At 53.0% G+C, this 23,604-nt stretch overlaps 1 protein-coding gene across 1 annotated transcript in view; it reads left to right on the top strand.

Moving 5' to 3' along the window:
* Positions 1-23,604, top strand: part of CSMD1 (CUB and Sushi multiple domains 1) — an 858,055-nt gene that overhangs the window by 565,021 nt on the left and 269,430 nt on the right. Inside the window, exon 7 of the mRNA XM_059685840.1 lies at positions 11,497-11,574. Within this exon, the coding sequence (XP_059541823.1) occupies positions 11,497-11,574 (78 nt within the window). The remainder of the gene's footprint in view (positions 1-11,496; positions 11,575-23,604) is intronic.

Below are 23,604 nucleotides of genomic sequence, written 5' to 3'. Positions count from 1 at the left end.
CGTCCGTTCTTAGGATGGTGGGCGCGTCCCGGACACCCCATGCGCAGAGCCCCCCGCGGAGCTCAAAGGCTTGGTCTGGGAGGAGCTGGCTCAGCTGAGCGCCCGGCTGCCCCTCAGCCCCTCGGAGGCGATTCTCAGGATTCTTTCTGTTAGGACGGCACCGTCATCTGTAAAACCTCCTGATGACTGTTTCTTAGAAAATTCCATTTGGGTTGCAATTTTCTAATTGACAAAAAGCCTCAGAATCCAGGTAGGAAGTAGTCACTCCACTGAAAACATTGAAAGCATTACTGTGAAGCCTTTGGAAGGCGACCACTGGGGCGAACCAAAATTACACACATTTAAACGCAGCGACATTCACACCTCTGCTGCATTTCTGTTTTGTAGGTGGGTCTGTTTTTCCACTTCTTTTGTGTCTCATGGGTCCTTCCGTGGCGCCCGGGGTGTCCAGGAGAACGTTCATGACGGGAATTCTGGAGATGAAAGCGCTTTGGCATGAATTCGTCTCCGCTTTTTAAAGAAAATGCCATTATTGCCCCAAGACCAGAGGCAACATTCTTTACCTCCTGGGACTCGTCCAGTGACCTACCTCTCTGAATTGCCCCTAATGTAATACGTCTGCATTTTTATTGCTAAAAAAAAAGAAAGTATTTTAATATCGCACCCCTTGATCTGAACTGGCTATACAATCTACAGATCTTGATGTGTGTGGATCATAACTTAATACTTATTAATACATCTTGCACCGTTCAGTGTCTTTTTAATGTTCCTTTCCCAAATCTCATATGACTAGCAATTTTCTTTGCCTGGGCAGCTCTGTTCTCAGAGCCGTTCCTTGTGAATGGAGTCTGCACGCGGCTGATTGCTCTCTGGGTCTTATTTCATTAGCGGGTTTAATCTGATGGCTTCTAGGCGGGAAGCTTGTGATTCCTCAGGCTCATGTAATTTTCTCAGCAACAGGTAGTCAAGAAGCGGGTCAGGTCCTCCGTGCAGCGTGGCGAGCGTTTGCCAGGCAGGTATTGCAAAGGGAAAACGAAATAACGTAAAATAAAACTCAGGGGCCATCCAGAAAAATGTCAGGTTTGCTAGTTGAAGGATCGATATTTGAAATGGAATTTGTGGACTGGCCCGCTCCTAAGCCGTCAGTTGCACATCCCCCAAGGGGCCTGGGCTGAGGGACCCCCCACCCCGAGGGCATTAATTTTCATGCACCGGGCCTCTAGTCTTAAAATAAAAGACAAGTCACACTCATAGGAACGGAGAGTGGAGGCCGGTTGCCAGGCGCTGGGAGGTGGAGAGCACAGACCCCCTGATAAAGGGCAGGACCTTCAGTGATGAGAGGAGGGAGCGCAGACGCAATGCACAGCCTGTGACCGCGTTTCCAGCACGGCACTGCTCACTGGCAACTGGCTAAGTTAGATCCACCTGGTCGTAGCACAAAGAAGGAGAGGGAACCGCACGGATGGGTGTGCTGGTTGGCGTGAGGTGGCCATCCTGTCACGAAGCTCAGGGAGAGCAACACAGCATGTCTCAGCTGGCCAGCATGGCTCAGTAGTTGACTGTCCACCCAGGAACCAAGAGGTCATCAGTTTGATCCCTGGTCAGGGCACATGCCCAGGTTGCATGCTCTGTCTACAGTTGGGGGCGTGCAGGAGGCAGCCCATCAATGATGTTTCTGCAGCCAAGGTCCATGCCCTTGACTGGGAATCGAAGAACCCGGGACCCTTCAGTCCACGGGCTGGTGCTCTAACCACTGAGCACAGGCTAGGGCTCTGCAACCTCCCTCAGGTGGTTTAGTTGTTTCTGATGAGAGTCTCCCAGGACGGGCACTCCCTGCAGAGGTGAAACACAAGCCAGAGTTGAAGGACACCCTCACTTTGCAAAGGCAGGCGAGGCCGACAGCACCGCGTGGGTGTCCCGTAGCTTTAAGGGGACCCTGGCGGCTACGCTTTCTTTTCTCCTTGGATTGCAGATGACTCCTGCAGACGCGGGAGCTCCCGGGAGTGCTGGCGGAGAACCCTGATCTTCACAGCACCCAGCACGGCCTAAGCTTGGAAGGCGGAGGCCTGGGCCTGGGCAGCTGCACTCCATCTTCCTGGGCCGGGCAAAGGGCTGGTGGGCAGCCAGGGCGGCGGGAGAAGCTTAGCCACCCAGCGGGGCCCCCGGGACGCGGTTTGTGCTGCCCACATCAGGGGCTCGGTCAGGAGAGACCAGCCACAGAGCACGGAAAGCGGGGAAGGTCTGTACGGGGCATTTGGCAAAGCCAGTGGGTTGCAGGCTTGATCCCCAGTAGGGGGCGTGCAGGAGGCAGCCAAGATGGTGTATAAGAATTTATGTTAGCATCGCCCTTTAATTTAATTCCAACTCAATCCCAGTGCCTGTTCCTAAAGGAGTCCTGGAGATTAAGAACTGAACTTCTCTAGGAGGACGGATTTAGGTCGGACGGGAAAACTGGGTCGGTGCCACGCTGAGGTCTTTTTCCCCGGAGGAGAGGCAGGCCCGTCTCCCCCGGCGGGATGCAGGGACGGGTCATTACTGCTGATCGGCTTATCGCTAGAGAGAGAGAGAGGTGATTATCCCTTCAGAGAGCAGCTGTCTGTGATAAAGTCGGCAAATTCCTTCACAGGAGGTAAAGGAAATGCAATTTTCAGTGAAGCAAAAACAGCCCCATTCCCATCCGATAGAAGGTCAAGGTGGAGTGGGTGCCCACGGGGGCCGTGAGTGCTTTATGTGAATTGGTGCAGACCCTGGGGTCACTAAGGCCCTTTGCTCCATCCCCCCCTGGGTGGGCCCCTCCCCCAGTGGCCCCAGGGGAGGGCCTGGTGCCCTGGGGAGAGTGACCTTGCAGCTCCCCGTGAAGCTGCCCAGGTGGCCGCTCTCACCTTGCCCGGCCTCCCCTCGCCTCCCTGAGATCATCCGCCACCTGGTTACCAGGGGAACGAAAGCTCTGCCGCCTGGGAGGTGGTGGTGATATCACACCACGTGGGATTAGAGCTCTGAGAGTGATAGGAAATTAAAGCCGTCTGCCCAAGGACCTCGAGTTATTAATCCAGCATGACATGTTACGTGAGTGAGTCTAGTTGGGTAACGCCTGGCCTGGCTGGGAGAAAAAGAAATGTGACGTCATCCAGCCCCTAATGAAGCCACGGGCCTGGAGAGCGGTCAGGGGCTCCGCCAGTCGCAGGGAGGGGCGGCCCTCCTCCGGGGCCTCCTGAGAGAGGACAGAGGAGCCCGTGCTCATTTCCTGGTGGTTTTCTCGCCAGGGAATCACACCTGAGCCTGTCCGGGCTTTATCCGGCGGACGGTCTGCAGGACGGTCACAGGGCGGAGAGCAGCAGGAATATCTCCACGGGGTGCCATCGGCCGGCGGCCAGGGAGGTCTCTGCAGGCCCGGAGCTCATGCCACTCAGGAAGCACTGGGTACGGCTGGAGCGGGCAGACGTGGGGGGAGCTGCAGCTTCAGGGGGCACTGCAGAGGCCTGGCCACCAGTGGTGCTGTCTGCGCCCTATGTGCCTCCTACAGGGATCACGAGGTTATTTGTTGAAGTGCGATAACGAGGAAACTCTGCATCCCGACCTGAGAGTGGTGGTGTGAAGGGTTTATTGGGAGTGTGTTTACACGTGATAATGGCATTAGACTCATTTATGCTGGAAAGCATCATGGTTTTTCCGAGATGCATGCTGACGCATTTATGGGCTTGTGGATTGACGTTCTGATATTTGCTTCCAAACCAGCTGGGTTGGGAGGGACGTTTGTATAAGATATACCTAAAAACAGGAAGGAAGGAAGGAAGGAAGGAAGGAAGGAAGGAAGGAAGGAAGGAAGGAAGGAAGGAAGGAAGGAAGGAAGGAAGGAAGGAAGGAAGGAAGGAAGGAAGGAAGGAAGGAAGGAAGGAAGGAAGGAAGGAAGGAAGGAAGGAAGGAAGGAAGGAAGGGAAAGAAAAGAAAAGAAAAGAAAAGAAAAGAAAAGAAAAGAAAAGAAAAGAAAGAAAGAGAAAGGGAGAAAGGGAGAAAGGGAGAAAGGGAGAAAAAGAAAAGAATAGCTACGAGTGGTAATTACTGCAAATGAGCAATGGGTATATGTGGGGGCAGGACACTTGTACCTGATTTTTTACGTCTGAAGTGACTGTTTCATGCAATAAAGATAAAGAAGACAGCAACCCCTGCAGCACCGGAGAGGAAAGCAGTCGATCACCCCCGTCAGCTGCCTGGACGCCCGCTCTCCTCTCCCCTGCAGCATGTTGTCCTCGCATCCTCACAATGTAAACGGAGCTGTTTGTGAGCGTGTCACAGCGTCGGGGTGGGGGCTGCGCCTCCCCACCAGTGAGCCCCAGCTGCTTCCAGGAGGTGGAACGAGGGAGGGGACGAGGTCTGTAGATGGAAGGAGGGCAGTGCCTCCTGGGAGAGGGGTGGATGCCAGGGAAGGCCACTCCTCCAGGCGCAGTCTCGGCTTCTGGGGGGAGGAGGGCAGAGGGAGCACCTGTAGGGCTGAGAGCTCTCAGTGTGCAATTCAGTGGTGGGTGCAACCCATCCAGTCTCATCGCTGCCGCTAACAGGTGGACAGAGTCGCCCACAGGCCTTCGAGGGAGAGTGGCTCTGGGAGCCACATGGGCACGTCCTCTGCTCCCACCACCCAGAGGGCTGCTCCGCCCGTGCTCAGTGGAGACCATCCCAGAGAGAGCGAACCCATCTAACTAGTTATCCAGGAGCCGGAGGGCATCAGGAACCCACCTAACTAGTTATCCAGGGGACTGGGGGGCATCAGAAACCCACCTAACTAGTTATCCAGGGGCCTGAGGGCATCAGGAACCCACCTAACTAGTTATCCAGGGGCCTGAGGGCATCAGGAACCCACCTAACTAGTTATCCAGGGGCCTGAGGGACATCAGGAACCCACCTAACTAGTTATCCAGGGGCCTGAGGACATCAGGAACCCACCTAACTAGTTATCTAGGGGCCTGGGGGACACCAGGAACCCACCTAACTAGTTATCCAGGGGCCTGAGGGCATCAGGAACCCACCTAACTAGTTGTCCAGGAGCCTGGGGGACACCAGGAACCCACCTAACTAGTTATCTGGGGCCTGAGGGCATCAGAAACCCACCTGACTAGTTATCCAGGAGCCGGGGGCATCAGGAACCCACCTAACTAGTTATCCAGGAGCCAGGGGCATCAGGAACCCACCTAACTAGTGTTATCCAGGGGCCTGGGGGCATCAGGAACCCACCTAACTAGTTATCCAGGAGTCAGGGGCATCAGGAACCCACCTAACTAGTTATCCAGGAGCCAGGGGCATCAGGAACCCACCTAACTAGTTATCCAGGGGCCTGAGGACATCAGGAACCCACCTAACTACTTATCCAGGGGCCTGGGGGCATCAGGAACCCACCTAACTAGTTATCTAGGGGCCTGGGGGCATCAGGAACCCACCTAACTAGTTATCCAGGGGCCTGGGGGCATCAGGAACCCACCTAACTAGTTATCCAGGGGCCTGGGGGCATCAGGAACCCACTTAACTAGTTATCCAGGAGCCTGAGGGACACCAGGAACCCATCTAACCAGTTATCCAGGAGCCAGGGGCATCAGGAACCCACCTAACTAGTTATCCAGGAGCCTGAGGGACACCAGGAACCCATCTAACCAGTTATCCAGGGGACAGAGGGACATCAGGGACATTCCCACCAGCAGTGCCCGAGGGCTCCCTTCCCTCCACATCCTCCCAGTATCTGTTTGTTGGTTTGTTGACAGCCATTCTGACAGGTGCGGGGATACTGCACGGTCGTTTTAACCTGCATCTCTGATGGTCAGTGACGTGGAGCGTCTTTGCGTGTCTCCTGGCCACGAGGGAACATGTCCTGAGACGCACGTGCCACAAGGTGCCGAGGGGGCGCCCGCGTCGTTGACCCTGTGGGGCTCCCAGAGGGTGTGAGGGCCCCCAGACACACAGTCACATGTTGAGGATTTCCTCACATCTGGAACCGGAAACATCTGTCAGGGCAGCTTAGAGGGAGCGTTGCCCCCACACGCCCACTTCCTGCTGGAGTGACACCCCTCCCCTCGGCTGCCCTCCTGGGGTTCTCTCTGGGAAGTCCTGGGGTTTCCGGGTCTCGTTTATAGATCAGGTGAGTTTCACAGACCAGGAAGCGGGTTCCGTACGTACGGGAGGGATGGCAGCCCTGTCTCTGGGGGGGACTTACGGCCCCGTCCACATGGGATGCCTCGGCGGCTGTGGTTTCAACCTGTTAGAGCTGCTTTCAGGTTCCCTACGTCAGTGGTTCTCAACCTTCCTCACGCCGCGACCCTTTAGTACAGTTCCTCACGTTGTGGTGACCCCCAATGTCATTGTTACAGATTGAACATAATTAACGCATAGTGATTAATCACAAAAACAAGATGTAATTATATATGTGTTTTCCAATGGTCTTAGGTGACCCCTGTGAAAGGGTCGTTCGACCCCCAAAGGGGTCGCGACCCACAGGTTGAGAACCGCTGCTCTACGTCGATGGAAGGTCGATGCCATCATATTAAAACCCTTGTCTTCAAATGTGTGCCTTGCGGCATCGCCAAGGTCTGCGTGTGACCCGCACAGCAGCTGCTCGCCTGCCTGTCCACCCTCCCGCCTGTGAACGGCACTAACCCCCAGGCTGCCCGGGCCCGGTGACCTGGGCGCTAACCCCCAGGCTGCCCGGGTCTGGCGATGAGGGTGAGGAGGAGAAAGGCTGTGTCTGTAGCGTCAGTGGGGTTTGCATTTACCCGCGATGCCTGTGGAACTTGTCAGTGCTAACCAGACTTTACTCTCCGTTTCCTTGCGCGGCGCCTCCCAGAAAGCGCCTGTAATTAATTTCTCAGCGACGCGCTGACAGGCGCTCACAGAGAAATGCTGTTATTCCCACGTAAGGAGCATACCATTCTGTCCTTCCTTCACCACATTGAGTTTGATTTAATGGAAGCGAGGAGGCTCTGAAGGCGCTGGGGAAACAGCGCGGTAATCGCACTTACACAACAGGAATAATTAAAGCAAAAGTGGGAAGAGGAGACACGTTTACATTGGAAATGCCATTGGGCCCGCGTGTGGCCCAGGGGTGAGTGCCCAGCTCAGAGCCAGGTCACGGTCGAGGCCGGGCAGGGCGCATGCGGGTTGCTGAGGGGCAGTAGTCAGGGCTTTAGCGGACACAGCTGGGGGGGAGACACGGTGGGGGTTATCCAGGCGGCACTTTTATTTTCTTCCTGATCATTTTTAGGTTTTTCCCAAATTCTCGGGAATGTACAGGGAGTGGCATAATCATAAGGAAAGTACCTGTAGGAAAGTAAAACCCCCATGCGTTGTGGCTTCGGGCATATCTTTCGCTGTAAGAGGTTCGATATTAGTAAACATTCAACTCAGGTCTAAGCAAATTGCATACAAATTCATCCAACGATTAGTTAGGCGATGGTAAATTCTGACTTGGGAGATGAGCGTTTGAGGAAGCACACGGGGTGTGTAGAACAGTTTCAGTGTGACATCACATCGCAGTCACACGCTGTAGAAGAAAAGCTAAGCTGTGAGTGTGGTGAGAGCAGGCAGTGAATCTGCAGGAGGCAGCGCTACCTGATGAACCGCGAGCAGGAGCCAGCTGAGCGGTGCCCGCCCATGGGGCTGAGCCGCCCTGGGGTGTCCCCTGGGCCGGCACTGGCCCCGCAGCTGGAGTCTCTCTGTGGGTCACTGTGATAACGGCGGACCCTGCACGCTGAGGCGGAGGGGGTAGGGGTATAGAAAGCGCGTGCATACTGCCGCATGCACAGTATTCGTAGACACATTGCTCATTCGTAGTGATGTGATGACATTCCCTTCGGTTGCCGTCCTCCCACTGGATGTGCTGTCGAGGGGTGACGTGGGCACGTGAGCTCGACGGCGTCAGGTGCTAGCACTTCGCAGGGCGACACGCGGCTGTGGACAAGGGCGCCCAGGGAAGGAGGAGGAAAACCGAGGGAGTGGTTTGGTGGCAGGTGCGGGCGGCCCAGGGGAGGGAGCCTCGGGGTTCACTGTTACTGCTGGCATGTTCCCTACGAATAATTAGCATCTATAATCATAAAGGTGTAATATGCTAACTAGACTGGACGTTCTTCCGGATGACTTTCTAGACGAAACTGCCGTGGTGGGAGGCCGAGCCCTTGCACGAATTTCATGCATCGAGCCGCTAGCACAGTGGTTCTCAACCTTCCTAATGCCTCGACCCTTTAATATAGCTCCTCATGTTGTGGTGACCCCCAACCATAAAATTATTTTCGTTGCTACTTCATAACTGTAATGTGGCTACTGTTATGAATCATCATCTAAGTAACTGATATGCAGGATGTATTTTCATTGTTACACATTGAACATAATTAAAGCATAGTGATTAATCACAAAAACAAGATGTAATTATATGTGTGTTTTCCGATGGTCTTCGGCGACCCCTGTGAAAGGGTCAGTCAACCCAAAATGGGTCGCGACCCACAGGTTGAGAACCGCCGCTCTGGTAGGAAGTTACAGTTCATTGGTGGCAGTAGGAGAGTGGACATCCCTCCGGCGTGCCACGTGGATGGAACGTCTTTGGCCTAGAGGGGCTTTCATGGCATTCTGACAATCCTCTGAGTTCATCGGTTCAGTGAACAGGCTTGCAGTTTTAGCTACAGGACCAGCTTCTCTGTCACTGGCGGCTTACGTGAACGTTTCCTCCGTCTGAAGTTTCTCGAGGGCCCCTGTCCCCGCGGACGGCAGTTCACTTTGTTTAAAGCAGTTTCCATCCTGGCTTTTCCTTTGGAATTTCCGAGCCGTATTGTGGGGAAAGCAGGGCTCCGGGCGCCGGGTCACGTTCCCTGGCGCAGGCAGCTCCAGGGACTGCAGATTTTTAAACTACGCAAGGAACGCAGGTCTCACCCCAAGCGCCACACCATGGAGAGGCTGGAGTGAGGGCAGCTGATGCAGAAAAAGAGGGAGGGGGGGGGGGGAGAGAAGAAGAGAAGGAGGGAGGGAGAGAGGGGAAAAAAGTAAATGAAACAGAACAGCTGTACTCCCCATGTGTCGTTATTGTGTTTTTCAGTCTTTCTTGCCCGCAGTCTGCAGGCATTGCCCCACAGTGTCCCCTCCGTCTGTGTTGCTATAAGGAAGGAGGGCGGCTTATATGCTGGAAGTTGTTGAATCTGAATTACAGAGAAATGATCCCCGTCAGGGCAGACAAGTGAGTCTCAGACAAAAACATGGCATGTGTGGAACCTTCCCTCAGAAAACACAGGAACAGAGTGAAAGGAAACAGAAGAAATTAAACAAACAAATAAGAACCTGGCCTCTGGGCTGATGACACTGAAGCTTGCAGGGGCCCCGCCCCAGTTCCTCCTTGGTGGGTGGAGGCGGGACCAGGGGCTCTTATCTGTCAGGACAGGGATCGCGCCTCCCTTTCTGAGGCCTGGCCTGGCCCTGGGTGGCTCTGTGCTCGGATCGGGGACCTGCAGGCTGTGGACAAACGCACCCTGTGAGGGACCCTCCTGAGGTGCACCCAGCTCCCTGTCTGCAGCCGCACCCCTGCCGCACGGCCCCCTGGGGATCTCTGTGCTGCTGAGGGAGCTGCAGGGAGGCAGGAGGAGGGCAGCGGGGCGGGGACCCAGGGAAGAGAGGAAAGGGCCCTGGAGGGTGAGGGGCGCCTTCACTTCCACAGGGTGTGAGCCAGCTGTCCAATCAGAAAAGGGCGGCCCTGGAGGTGGGAGGACCCTTCGGGGACGGTCCAGGGCGGAAAGCCCCCCCACCCACCTTAGTATTTTCTTTAAGGAAGAGGGAGAAGGAGAAACATCAAGGATGAGAGAGAATCATGGATCGGCTGCCTCCTGCACGCCCCACACTGAGGATCGAGCCTGCAACCCGGGCATGTGCCCTCACAGGGAATCGAACCCTGACCTCCTGGTTCCTAGGTGGGTGCCCAACCACTGAGCCACGCTGGCCGGGCAGCACCTCCTTACCAAAAAAAAAATTCTTGTTGCAGATGAGCCGAGCTCAGCCACACACACTTATTTGCAAAATTAAATCGATGGTTAGACATCAGGTGGGTCCCGTGTGTTCAGATCCAGTCACTGCACCGAGGCTGACTCTCTTCCTCTCCCATTTACTCTCTGAGAGCAGTGGCGTGTTTGTCTGAGCTGTTTGCTTTGGGTGACATTTGCTCGGAGGAGTTCATGATCTCCACCGACTCTGTTCGGCAGTCACGGCGTCCATCTCCTGTCTCCTGAGTGAGCGCAGGCCACCGGATGTCAGCAGGAGGGGCGGCGATGGGCCAGGGAGCTGGCCGGGTCACTGTAGAGCGCGTCCGGGGAGATGACATGGGCCACGCGCAGCCGGCAGGGCTGTGGGCCAGAGCAGGTCCCAGGCCCCTTCCCTGTTCTGTGTGGTCCTGATCACGCGTCACAAGCAAAGATTTGAGCCCCGATCTCCATGTCTTCAGCTCCTCCAGGTCCAGGTTCCCACATGTCAATCAGAAATGTGTAGATGAAATATTGTTTTCTATTTCCGCCACAAACGCCACCCACATGTTTTCCCAGACGTGAACAGGAGCCTGAGCTTCTTATTACGTGTGAGGCGGGTCCTACAAACATGGAGACACCTCCCCAAGAATCAGAGCAATGAGTCTAGAAACCAAGTCCTATATGTTCCCTTTAGAGGCCTGGTGCATGAAATTAGTGCATGGTGTGGGGGGTCCCTCAGCCCGGCCTGCACTCTCTCCAATCCAGGACCCCTTGGGGGATGTCCGACTGCTGGTAGTTGGACATCCCTCTCGCAATCTGGAACCACTGGCTCCTAACCACTCGCCTCCCTACCTGATCACCCCTAACCACCTCCACCTGCCGGCCTGATCGCCCCCAACTGTCCTCCCCTCCTGGCCTGAAGGCCCCTAACCACCTCTGCCTCAATCCTGCCACCATGGCTTTCTCCGGAAGGACATCCGGAACTCTCCTGGTCTAATTAGCATATTACTCTTTTATTAGTATAGATTGTGTCCCTGATACGTAGAGGATGCTTGTCTCCTACTAGCTCTCCGCCTTTGCGTCTCTGCTGAACTCCGCGTGATTGCATGAATATATGAATAAGTAAACGTGCAACTTTCATTTTATCTAAAATTTGTCGTGACTGTAGCAAATTTAGAAAACTCTGTTGTCACTACCCTTAAGCTGAGGCGGGAATCTGCCTGAACACTACGGTGAAATGAGAGCGGTTTGTGGAATCGGCCGTGGCTGGTGTGAGCAGTTTGGGCGAGGAAGGTGAAGTGTGTACGTGATTTTTAGCTTTCGAAGCTGAGGCTGTAAGACATGGCCCCGCTGTTTGATGGCTGCTGTTGCTCGTTCACGAGCCCTTACACTTCACTCACTTGGCATCACGGGCCTCTCAGCCTGTGGCCCTTTCCTGGGCGCCGCGGGAAAGCGCCGTGACGGAGCGCTGAGGGCGGACGCTGGCTGCCTTTGCCCCGCTCACGCTCTGTTCTCTCTCTTCCAGTGAAAAAGGCCATCGAGCTCAAGTCCAGAGGCGTGAAGATGCTGCCCAGCAAGGAGAGCAGCCCCAAGAACTCCGTCCGTAAGTCCCTCCTTTCTGTGTGGTCGGTCGGTCCGTCAGTAGAGGGGGCGGGAGTTCTCCCTGGGCTGTTTCTGGAGAAGTGGGTCTACGAAGGGCCCTCCCACCTCACCTCTGTCTACTTCTCTACCTTCCCCACCTCCGTCCGGGGTCTTTTCTGGAGAAAGAATGTGTGTGACCTCACACTCGGGGGGCGGGGGGGAGGTCCTGTTGATTGTGGATCCTGCCTCCTGAGTGGATCTCAGCGCTGCCTCCTCTCTGCCCTCACTGGTCACCGGTGCAGCCCGAGGTTTCTCTCTTAAATAGATGTTTCCCTCCCAGGTTTTATCCCACCTTCTCTCTCTGTCCTAGTCGACCCTCCTTACCCCCGACCCCCCACGCACACTATATTGATCTCTGGGACATAGGTGTCAGGGTCTGTAATTTCTAATAAAATATCCCTGGTTGGACCGCCGGCGTGGCTCGCTGGCTGAGCGTTGCCCTGTGAACCGGGAGGTCATTCACACTCCCAGCTCTTCTACTGCGGAGCTTTCAGGCACGAGCCCTGTTGTAAGGAGGTAGGTCTTCTGTTCTTATCTGAACACAACGGAACAGATTCGTAACTGCTCACTGGGTGTTAGGAAGCGTCTGTCCTTCCTCCCCACAGGATTAAACTGTCTTTTTGTCTGACATGAGAATTAATCATTAGAGAAAATGAGGAGTTGAAGAAACGGTGAGCCTTCTGAGATCAGTGGTGAAATAAAATGGTAATGTTATTTATGCAGAAGGTGTGACAAAACTAAATTAAATGTTTCATGGAGAAAAGGGCACGGGCTTTGAAGCCAGAGAGACAGGGAGGCGAGGCTGTAAAATTATTTACCTCCTCCCAGCATTTATCAAATTAAAATGGAAATGATTTTTGTCGGCCAGATAGAGCAGGTTGTTTGTACATTCCTGCTCCAGAGGTGGCATTTCGTGGGCCTTCAGCAAAGCCGAGCCGTGGGGAACTTTCCAGATAACAGTGGAAAGAAGCAAAGAGCGTGCGCGTACGTGGCAGGTCAGCCGAGAACGGAGATGGCGCAGGGCCTCACTTTCGGAGCAGGAGGAGGTGCAGAGCCTGAACTTGGTTTGTCAGATCTTAGAACACAGGTTCAGTCCCGGCGGTGAGGCCGGAACGCAGGCCTCCCCGAGTCCGTTCGGCCACGATCTGGGCTCCGGGGCTCTGACCTGGAAGCCAAGGGCCATTCCTCCTCCGGCTCCAGGGACCCTGGGGACGTGAGTTGCCCGTGAGCACAGTGAGACGGCGGCTGCGGGGGCTTCCCGGGGGCGAGTGTATGGAGACAATCTCACCGACTACAGCTCAGGGTGGATGTGGAACGTGGACCCGGGTGCCAGCTCATCCTCACGTGGGCCTGCGTCTGGGCAGCTGGGTCCAGCCCGGGCGCCGGGGCTCCGGAGACCCGCCTCTGAGGCCCCCGGGGAAGTGCAGGCACCGGGCGCTCTCCGTCCTGCAGGGCATGTCTGTACCTGGGCTCCCACCTGCAGGCCTGGGCAAGGAGGACATGGTCATGAGCACTGCTCAGCGCGGCCCACGGCCGTTGTCACTGCTGTCCCACGCGGGCCTCTGCTGACCCGTCTCACCGTGTTCACTCCCTACGGCTCCCTCTGACTCATGGACCCCCCCGGAGGCTGAGAGGGCAGCAGTGGCCGTGAGCCGCCTTTCCCATCCAGAGGACAGGGCTGCCCACCGAGGTTCCACCTGCTGTGTCCTGAGCCCTGGCCTGAGGGCTGCGGGAGTTGGCCGGGCCGGCAGCTGAGCGGGGAGTGGGCATGTGAGGGCGGCACTGCTTCCTCCTGGTACCCCCGTAAGGCCCCTCCAGCGGGCTGTGCTCCAGCTCAAAGGCCAGAGGTCACTGCTCTTCTCCAAGGGTGGACGCTGCATGACCCCTGTTCTCTGGTGTCAGCACCGTCGCCCCCAGTACTGACACTCCGAGCCTGGGAGGAGCCAACCCGCTGTCACTAAGTCTGCCTACCGCCCTGTGCCTGGCCCGTCTCCAGGTTGGCTCTTATATATAATATATATATATATATATACTGATTTCAGAGAGGAAGGGAGAGGGAGAGAAAGATTGAAACATCAATGATGAGAGAATCATGGATCGGCTGCCTCCTGCACGCCCCCCACTGGGGACCGAGCCCACAGCCCGGGCCTGTGCCCTTGACTGGAGTTGAACCTGGGACCCTTCAGTCCGCGGGCCGACACTCTATCCACTGAGGCACACCAGCTAAGGCTCTTCCTAATCATTTTAAGCTTCGGAAAGATTGGGGCAGAAAGGGGCACATGACGCAGCAGCGAAAACATCCGGAATGAACTTGGAAACCCTCCAGCCCGCCTTCTCCGCTTGCTGAGTGACGGTGGCATGGCCGTCTCCATCCCGAGACTGGGCCCCTGGACGCTGAGCCATCCCACCCCCTCCGCTCGGCGTTTCAGCGATGCAGGCAGAGCCTTCTCCTCTTCCTCGCCATGCCCTTCCCCTCGGCAGGAAGAAACTTCAGTCTCTAACCCTGTGAGTCGCTGTGCCCGCCCACCCCTCAGTGCCTGCCCACCCCAATGGCCAGAATGGAGGGAGGAGGAGGGAGGCTCGCTGCTGTTTCTCAGCGGGATTGCTTTCCACGTGAGGGAAGACGGATGGCTGTACACACTCAGTATCGATTTGCTGTCACTCACCCGGTGAACGGATGCCCGCCCCGAGTCCCGGCCATTTGCTGTAACAACAGTTTGTGCCCGGCCGGACGGGCCTGTGGTTCAGAACATTGTGTAATGGGAAGCCGCCGAACAACAAACTGCAGGAAAATGGAGCCCGTAATGCATGGCCTCTCAGGCCCTGAGGGAGAAATAGCAAGGGGACTTTATGGGACAAATGGCCCTGGGATTCCCCGCCTTTGACTCTGAGCCGTTCTGTCCTCGCTCTTCGTTTCCCAGGGCGATCTGTCTCCCCTGCCGTCGGAACCACCTGCAGGGAAGCTGAGTGACACTCCTGTCAGGGTGCCGAGGACAGCCCTGTGAATGAAACGCCGGTGACTGAACGCTGTCCTCTGTAATGTTGCCTTCCCTCTCCCCTGCCTTTCCTCTGTGACAGACGGAGTTCCTGGGGAGGGCTGATTCCAGGCTGCCTTCTGCAGCTCCCTTTGTGGCATGAAACTGCAAGTGGTGTCTTCGCTAATTTGCACAAAGATGCCGTTGTAACAACTGGCGGTCTGAGTTGTCTGTGTGGCCTGGGGTGACCCGCTCGCCCAGCTCCTAAACTCGGCCGTTCTAAAGGATTTCTCCCCCCTCCAGCCACACTGCGTCCATCCACCCATCGGTGCAGTGGCTAGATTCACAGTTGTGTTTTCTCAAGTTTGGAATATGAGATCTGCTGGTGTGTAACCGTCTCTGTCTTTACACCCAACGTGCTGAGGTTGAAAGGGATCGTGAATCTTAGGTCTCTGGCTTCTTGCCGTCCCAGGAGCCTCCACACTTAGCGACAGTCACACACCTGGGCCGTTGCTCTCTGGCTCCCACCCGCCCTAGTCCCCTGGGCCCTGTGTGCAGGGGCCCAAGGTCTCCTGTCCCTGCCTCTCTGCCTCACCCCATCAGGGACCTTGGAGGGAGGTCAGTGGATTCCTGTCCTTCTGCTGCAGTTCCCCTCACAGCCCTACAGGCTCCACACCTCTGTTAACCTGAAAAAAAAACTTGGAACCTGTGAAGCATGTTTGTGAGCTTATTTGAGCCGAACCGTGGACAGTGGCCGGGAAGCAGAGTCTCGGTGGACGGGGACGATGCCCCGGAGAATGGGGGTTCACCTTGTTCTCTGCGTGACAGTCAGAGGAGGAGCAGTAGGCGGTGACAGGAACTCCACTGGGGGTGGGCTAGGGGGCGGTAGAAAGCAAGGGGGCACCTCTGGGATTGGATGAAGAGTGAGTGATGGACACAGGCTCTTTCACTGGGTGGGCGCAGGACAGTTCACTGTCAGCACTGAACTCAGTGGCAGTGAGGGGGTTTGTGGTCACTGGTTGCACACTGAGGGGTCGGGAAAAGGGAAGTTACAAGTTCCCCCGCCTCCCACAGGCGTGTGATCCTAGAGGCAACAGGCTCCGTGAAGATGGAAGTTGGTCTTTGTCAGGGAAGGTGCTGGCCTAGGACATGACTGCCTGCTATAAACGGCTTTTATTTTTTTAATTTAAATTCTTTATTGTTTAAAGTGTTACCTATGTCTCCCCCTCCCCATTGACCTCTCCCCAGCCTCTTCTACCCCCAGCACACGCCCTCACACCCCTACTATCTATGTCCATTGGTCATGCTCCTATGCATGCATACAAGTCCTTTGGTTGATTTCTTAACCCCCACTCACCCTCCCCTGCCTTCCCTCTAAGGTTTGATAATCTGTTCGATGCTTCTCTGTCTCTGGATCTATTTTTCGCATCAGTTTATATTGTCATTATATTCCACAAATGAGTGAGATCAGGTGATATTTATCTTTCTCCGACTGGCTTATTTCGCTCAGCATAATGCTCTCCAGGTCCATCCATGCTGTTGCAAATGGTAGGAATTCTTTCTTTTTTACAGCAGCATAGTATTCCATTGTGCAGATATACCACCGTTTTGAATCCACTCATCTGCTGTTTCCAAAACTTAGCTATTGTCAGTTGTGCTGCTATGAACATAGGGGTGCATATATCTTTCCTGTTGGGTGTTTCTGATTTCTTGGGATATATTCCTACAAGTGGGATCACTGGGTCAAATGGGAGTTCCATTTTTAATTTTTTGAGGAAACTCCATACTGTTCTCCACAGTAGCTGCACCAGTCTGCATTCCCACCAGCAGTGCAAGGGGGTTCCTTTTTCTCTGCATCCTCCCAGCACTTGTCATTTGTTGATTTGTTGATGGCAGCCATTCTGACAGGTGTGAGATGGTACCTCACTGTCGTTTTCATTTGCATCTCTTTGGTGATTAGTGACTTTGAGCATGTTTTCATATGTCTCTTGTCCTTCTGTTTGTCCACTTTTGAAAAGTGTCTATTTAGGTCCTTTGCCCATTTTTTGATTGGATTGTTTATCTTCCTTTTGTTCAGATGGATGAGTTCTCTGTAAATGCTGGAGATTAAACCCTTATCAGATCTAACATTGCCAAATGTGTCCTCCCGTGCCGTGGGCTCTCTTGTTGTTTTGTTGATGGCTTCTTTTGCTGTTCAGAAGCTCTTTATTCAAGGTTTAACTTTCAGACCATCCTTTGTGGTCACTTTAGGTCTCTGAGTTTGCAAGGCCGCTCGCTACACAGGCCTTCACTGAGTTAGTCAGCTTAGCACATGGCCCCTTTTCATCAACACCATCTACATAATAACCCAGTGTGGCCCCAGCTGGTTTGGCTCAGTGGATAGAGCATCAGCCTGAGGACTGAAGGATCCTGGGTTCAATTCAGATCAAGGGCACATGCCCCAGTTGCAGGCTCTATCCCCAGTAGGGGGGATGCAGGAGGCAGCCGATCAATGATTCTCATCATTGATATTTCTATCTCTCTCCCTCTCTCTTCCTCTCTCTGAAATCAATAAAAAGGTATTTAAAAAAGAGGTAAAAACAATAATAACCCCTTGTGTTCCCTAGTGATATTGTTAGAGTCACTACGTCTGTGATCCACTTGCTGGAAACGCAGCTTGTGGCCAGTTTTGCTTTTGGGGGACCTCGCTGCACCCTGACCATGTGACGTAGGGAACCGGGATGGAGGCAGTGGTGTGCGTGTTGCTAAGGAGGAACAGGCTGCCGGCCCCTGGCTGGGCAGGTCGCTGCCCTCCGGCCCTAGATCTGGCTTGAAGCAGATGTGGACAGTGGGGAAAATAAGGGCCCCGTTAGCTCTGCGCCCTGTGAAGGTTAGTAAAACTCCAGGGGCACTTGCTCCAGGCCACTGGCTCCACCATAAAATGCAGTCATCCAGTTCTGCAGTTGTTAAAGGTCCCAGTTCTCTTAACAAAGGCCTGTCCTCTGGTCCCCTGGTGGCTTGAGTATTGTGTGAATTGCTTCATAAATCTGGTGAGTAAATTATGCTTGCAGTTTCTCACCAGGCCTTTGTCACCACAGGAGCTAAAATATCTGTGAAAGTGCTGGGGGGATCCCTGCTGGGCAGGGGACTGTGGTCTACCAGCTGGCCTCCCTGGTCACTGGAAGGTGCTCCACAATTATTTAACACCCCATTTACATATATAATTCCTTAAGTAACTAGGAAAAAGCGTCTATTAAATGTGTAAAGCCAGGAAGAGGATGATGCATTATAGATGATGAAATTGTATTGTACCCCTAATAGGCGGTAAAATGCTTTTTTAAAAATACTTGTGACCAACATTTATTAAGTTATTAATATATGGAAGGCATGTAACCCTTACAGTTACCTGTGAAATGATGCTTATTAAACGGATCCAGCATACAGTCTTGTAACCAGGCAACCCAGGGTCTGGCTGCCTGTCACTACTTGAGCCGATTCGGCAGACACGGGGTTGAATCATACATGAGCGGTCATTCCCATCCTGCCGGCAGCAGGGGGAGCAGCAGGTCAGCCACACACATCTGCCCTGCAGCCCCCTCTATAGGGTCGGACAAGGAGTACCTGGGGAGGAAGGGTTACAGGCATGGGGAGTAGGGGGAGGGGTGGGACCCACACCCGGGGCCACAAGACTGTGAATCTGGCCATGATGACAGGCAGTTCCTGCATGGGAGTGCTTCCAAGATTGGTTCCCAGGTTCAAGGTTGACTTCCTGGTCCAAGATGGACTCCCAGGTCCTGGGGGCGTGCAATTCCCAGCCAGGCCAGATGCCCTTTCTTTTTTTTTTTTTCTTTTTTTTTTTTTTTTTTTTTTCAGATGCCCTTTCTTAACCTACACAGGACGATCAGGTTAACAGAGCATGATTACTATTTCCCACCATCAGAGCTGGTCCCCAATATTCTAGTTTTGCCCCTGACAATTCCAGAGCATAACTGATCAGCTATGTGAAAACTTACTTTGCAAAATAAGTAGAGAATGCATGCTTTTATTTCCAAAAACTCCTGGAAAACAGCCACGGTTCTGAAAGAACCCTACAAATCCTAGCATTTCCGTCATGTTTCTTAGCAGCCCAACATGTCCCGATGGATCATCAAATTGTATAAAGTGACTCGCTCTTCCCCTCTGATGGTGACACCCCCGCTGCATGCAGGGCCTTGAATGCAGCCCAGGTGGTTCCGGCCGCAGTCGGAGGGGGATCGCTATTTTTCTAATTAAATTATCTTCTAAGATCGAATGTTGGTTCGCGAGTAACTTCAGTCAGAAAGTCGAAAGATGAAACTAATTAATTGCGGGAGCTTCTTTGAGAATTCAATCAAAGCTCTCCATTTTAGTGCAAGGAAACGGAGTCGGCCAGGTAACTCGGTTAGCTTGGGTGGAAGGAGAAACAGAGCAGGTTTGGCACAGTCCTCAGGACGTCGGGAATCAGCCCACAGCATCCCCAGGCCGCCTCATGTTCTTTAAAACCCGTTAAAGTTGCAGGAGGAAACAGAACCTTACAGCACGGTGCTGGGTGGCCTGCTCATGGCTTACAGGGCGATGGAGGGAGTGGCCCCAGCTCTCAGGGAGAAGCCCCTTTGCCCAGAGGGACAGCTTTCCCCCGGGTGAGATATGAAGAGGTGAGGGAGCACTCTGACCACGTGGGACTAGGCTGATAGGAGCTGGCTTTTAAGGGGAGTGATCAGTGAGTTCAGTAGCGTGGACCGGTCAGAGGAGCAAGGGCCGAGTGCTCCTGTAGATCGAGGGGTGGAGGAAACCCCACCCTCCCTCGATGGGGGACAGTGCCTGGAGCATTCCCACACAGAAAGGCTGGTGGCTCAGCCCTGCCTACAGTGCAGGGGACCCTGGGAGGGGACCCCTGGGTGTGGCCTGCACTGTGCCTTTAGACATTGACATTCCTTGCTTGGTCTGCAGGCTGTTTCTGTGTAGAATGTGTTACTGTAAGAAAACATTCAAACCTGTAAAGAATTTTGTGAGTTTATTTGAGCCAAAAGAAGAGATGTAAGTGGGTTACATGGAATCCATTGGTGACAGATTAGGGAGGCGGGAGAAAGCCAAGCCAGGAAACCTCTGGGATTGGGTAAGAAGTAGAATGATAGACACATGCTTCTTTCACTAGGTGGGTGCAGGACAGTTAACCGTTGGCACTTAACTCAATGACAATGAGGGGTGTGTGGTCTCCACAGAGCAGTGCCTGTGCTTTGAGGGCCTGGAAAAAGGAAAATTGCTTGGACATTCCCACATTATGTAGGTGCAAAAGACAACAGGCTCCGTTAAGGTAACGATGGACCTCGGTCAGGGAAGATACCAGCCCAGGATGACTACCCACTCTAACGGCTTTTTAATTAGAAGGTTTTAATTTCAGACCATCCGTTGTGGTGACTTTAGGTCTCTGAGTGTGCAAGGCCACCACACAGGCCTCCCCGAGCTAGTCAGGTTAGAATGTGGCCCCTTTTCATCCACAAATGTAGAACTCTACACCGTGGCAGGTGATCTGGTCTATACACAAAGGTGAAGAAACTCAGAAAAGGTTCTCACTCATAACCTCATGATTGACTAATCATTCTCATGAGGATTCATGTGAGATCTTATGGTTCCATATAAATTTCTGGAGTGTTTGTTCTAGATCTGTGAAATATGCCGTTGGTATTTTAGCAGGCATTTCATTGAATCTGTAGATTGCTTTGGGTAGTGTGGACATTTTAATGATGTTGATTCTATCAATCCATGAACACGGTATACTCTTCCACTAGTTTATGTCTTCCTCTATACCTTCTTTCAACAGCCTGTAGTTTTCCAAGTACAGGTCTTTTACCTCCTTGGTTAAGTTTATCCCTAAGTATCTTAATTTTTTGTTGCAATGGTAAGTGGGATTGGTTTTTTAGTGTCTCTTTCGGAGAAGTCATTATTGGTGTATAAAAATGCCATTGATTTCTGAGTATTAATTTTGTATCCTGTTACATTGCCAAATTCATTTATTAAATATTTAAGGTTTTTTTTGGTGGAGTCTTTAGGGTTTTCTATGTACAATATCATGTCATCTGTGAATAATGACAGTTTTACTTCCTCCAAGTGAGATATACTAATCTTGAAATAATGGGATTTAAATTATGAAAATGAAGTTTAATCCACAGGATTTAAAAAAAGAAGAAGAAATGTAGTTTACAAATTGGTATTGTTTTTTCCCCCCCAAAATTCTTAACCATATATTTCTAGTTTGGCTGCACATTTTTAGGTTGAAAATGGACAATTCCGGTTCCCGTTCGTTCTCTGCTGTCTTGGCTGCAAAGGGAAGAGCATTAGCATTCATCGTCAGGCACAGGCAGGGACGATGGCTCCCCCGCAGAGTAGCTCACTGTTTGTTGGGGGTTGTTGTGTTTTTACCATCTCTCCAAATTAATCACCGCACTAATTGGATTAAATTGGAGGATTTAATTATGGGAGTGATTAGATGGATTAGGCAGGGTCCTTATTCGGTCAAGTCCCTAGAGTTCAATGCATTTGCATGACTTTGCTGAAGAGAAGGCAGAGGAAGCAAAGTGCTAGGAGGGCATTTACGCCCAGAAGGAAGGTGACCCTGAGTCCGGGTGAGACTCAGGGGATGAGCAGGATGAACAGAGGGGGTCCGTCGGGAGCACCCCGTCTGCAAGCACTGCCTGTGGTCGTCGTTCTCAGGACAGTGGAGGGCAGCCCTTGGGCTTGTTACACCCCCTGCTTCACAGGGTGGACTCTCATTTGAAAGGTCAATGAAATAGTGCAAAGCCTGTGACATCCTGGCGGGACTCTCTCCTTGTGTGCCTGGGAGAAAGAAGCATAGCATTCAGTAAACGACCGTGTTCTGTCACTGACGTGTGAGAATTTGCCCCCAGCCCACCCCACCCCACAAGAGGACGCCTTTGCAGCTTTTGTGTGGGAACTTGCACAGGATAGCGTCCCGCACGCTGGGAAGGCTCTGCCGTTGGGTAATGACCCCGTATCAGTTCATCACGTGAACGGCCGTGTGGAGCGTCCAGCGGCCGCCTCTGCGAAGCAGGAGGAAGTCCCTCCCACGAGGGGCATGTTTGCGGGTGGACTGCCATCTCCCTCGGGGTGTCCTGTCCTGATGCTCAGGGTGGGACTTCGCTGCAGACTGCCCTTCCAACCCGGCCAGTTTTCCCACCTCCAGGCACACTTTTCTAGGCTCCACAAACAACGATTTATAACCCAATTTTAATTGTTTTAATATATATTTTTATTGCTTTCGGAGAGGAAGGGAGAGGGAGAGAGAAACATCAATGATGAGAGAGAATCATTGATGGGCTGCCTCCTGCACGCCCCCCACTGGGAATTGAGCCACAGCCTAGGCATGTGCTGATGACCTGAATCGAACCTGGACCCTTCAGTCCGCAGGCCAATGCTCTATCCACTGAGCCAACCGACCAGGGCATATAACCGATTTTAATTTCACAGTCCGTGCTATTGATAGCACAGGGCCATAGTGACACTTGCTTTAGGTGAATAATGAAGTTGATTTCTGTTGTTCGTGCCTTTTAACAAGGTAAATGACAGACTGCAATCTCTCCTCTGGGGTCCCTGTGAAACACAGAACATTCTAGTCTGGGCCGTCACCTGCAGGATCGCCTTCTATCTGGCGGGAAACAAGTACCCTATCCGCGTTCTCTTCCGTGTTGGCGATGCACTGCAATGATCCGAGTGTGAAGCCAGGCGTGTGTTACCCCTGATTTTCGTAGTAACAGTCCTTCTAATAAGAGGATTCACTAGAGTGGACCTTGTTAAGAAGAGGCTCAGTGTACCCGAAGATGTGAGCGAGGCCTTTTTATTTCTTGTTCCTCCGCATTTCTTCTGGGGCCTTGAGTGCTTCGGGTCAAGGACATTAATTGGCAAATTCTGACCGGCAGCTGCACTCTATCCGCTTGAGGCCCTTGCCCTTCTGCCGAGTCTGCCCAGGCTCCTGGCACCCGGGAGGCAGGTCTGACTTTTCCACAGTGTCCTAACGGCGCTTCCTGATCGGGTCTCTCTCTGCTTCTCAAATAGCATCGCCCAACACGTCAGCTGCAACCACATGCACACACACACACATATGCATGTGCCCTTACAAAGGCACTCACGCTCTCACACACATATGCACACACTCTTACATAGGCACTCACGCTCTCACACATATGCACACGCCCTTACACAGGCACTCATGCTCTCACACATATGCACACGCCCTTACACAGGCACTCATGCTCTCACACACATATGCACATGCCCTTACACAGGCACTCATGCTCTCACACACATATGCACATGCCCTTACACAGGCACTCACGCTCTCACACATATGCACACGCCCTTACACAGGCACTCATGCTCTCACACACATATGCACGCACCCTTACACAGGCACTCATGCTCTCACACACATATGCACGCGCCCTTACCCAGGCACTAACGCTCTCACACACATATGTGCGTGCCCTTACACAGGCACTCACGCTCACACACACCACATACTTTCCATAAATATAAAGGTATCTCCTTCTTATCTCACAAAAATGAGGATAAGGATTTTAATGTTGTGTTCACTGTCGAGCTGGGATATGGCAGGGAAACAGTAGCTACAGGTTGAATGAATGAATGAGTGAATGAATGAATGTTCTTGGAGCTGCCTCCTTCTCACCATCTTACTAACAATTCCAAACCCAAGTTCTCAAACACTTCTTCCCTAAACACTCTAGCAAGGCCAGCCCACCTCAACATCCTAACAAGTCTGACAGGACATTTGCCTGGTCTGATCACATACGTGAATGACATCTGTCAATAGTGGAAAATGTTTACTGATTATTTTAGGTGTTTTCTTTTTCTCTGAGAATCTAAGCTTTCATCTTCTGGATGAAAGGCTTTGCCTATACTTGGTTGTACATCCAGAACACTGTGCATGTCACATAATAAACATGCAGTGAGTAGGAGTGATGTATGGACTGTCTTCCCCATTTATC

This window comes from Myotis daubentonii, chromosome 2 (genome assembly GCF_963259705.1).
Source record: "Myotis daubentonii chromosome 2, mMyoDau2.1, whole genome shotgun sequence".
Lineage (NCBI taxonomy): Eukaryota > Metazoa > Chordata > Mammalia > Chiroptera > Vespertilionidae > Myotis > Myotis daubentonii.
The sequence above is the reverse complement of the archived record's forward strand: the minus strand, read 5'-3'. Positions and strand labels throughout refer to the sequence as shown.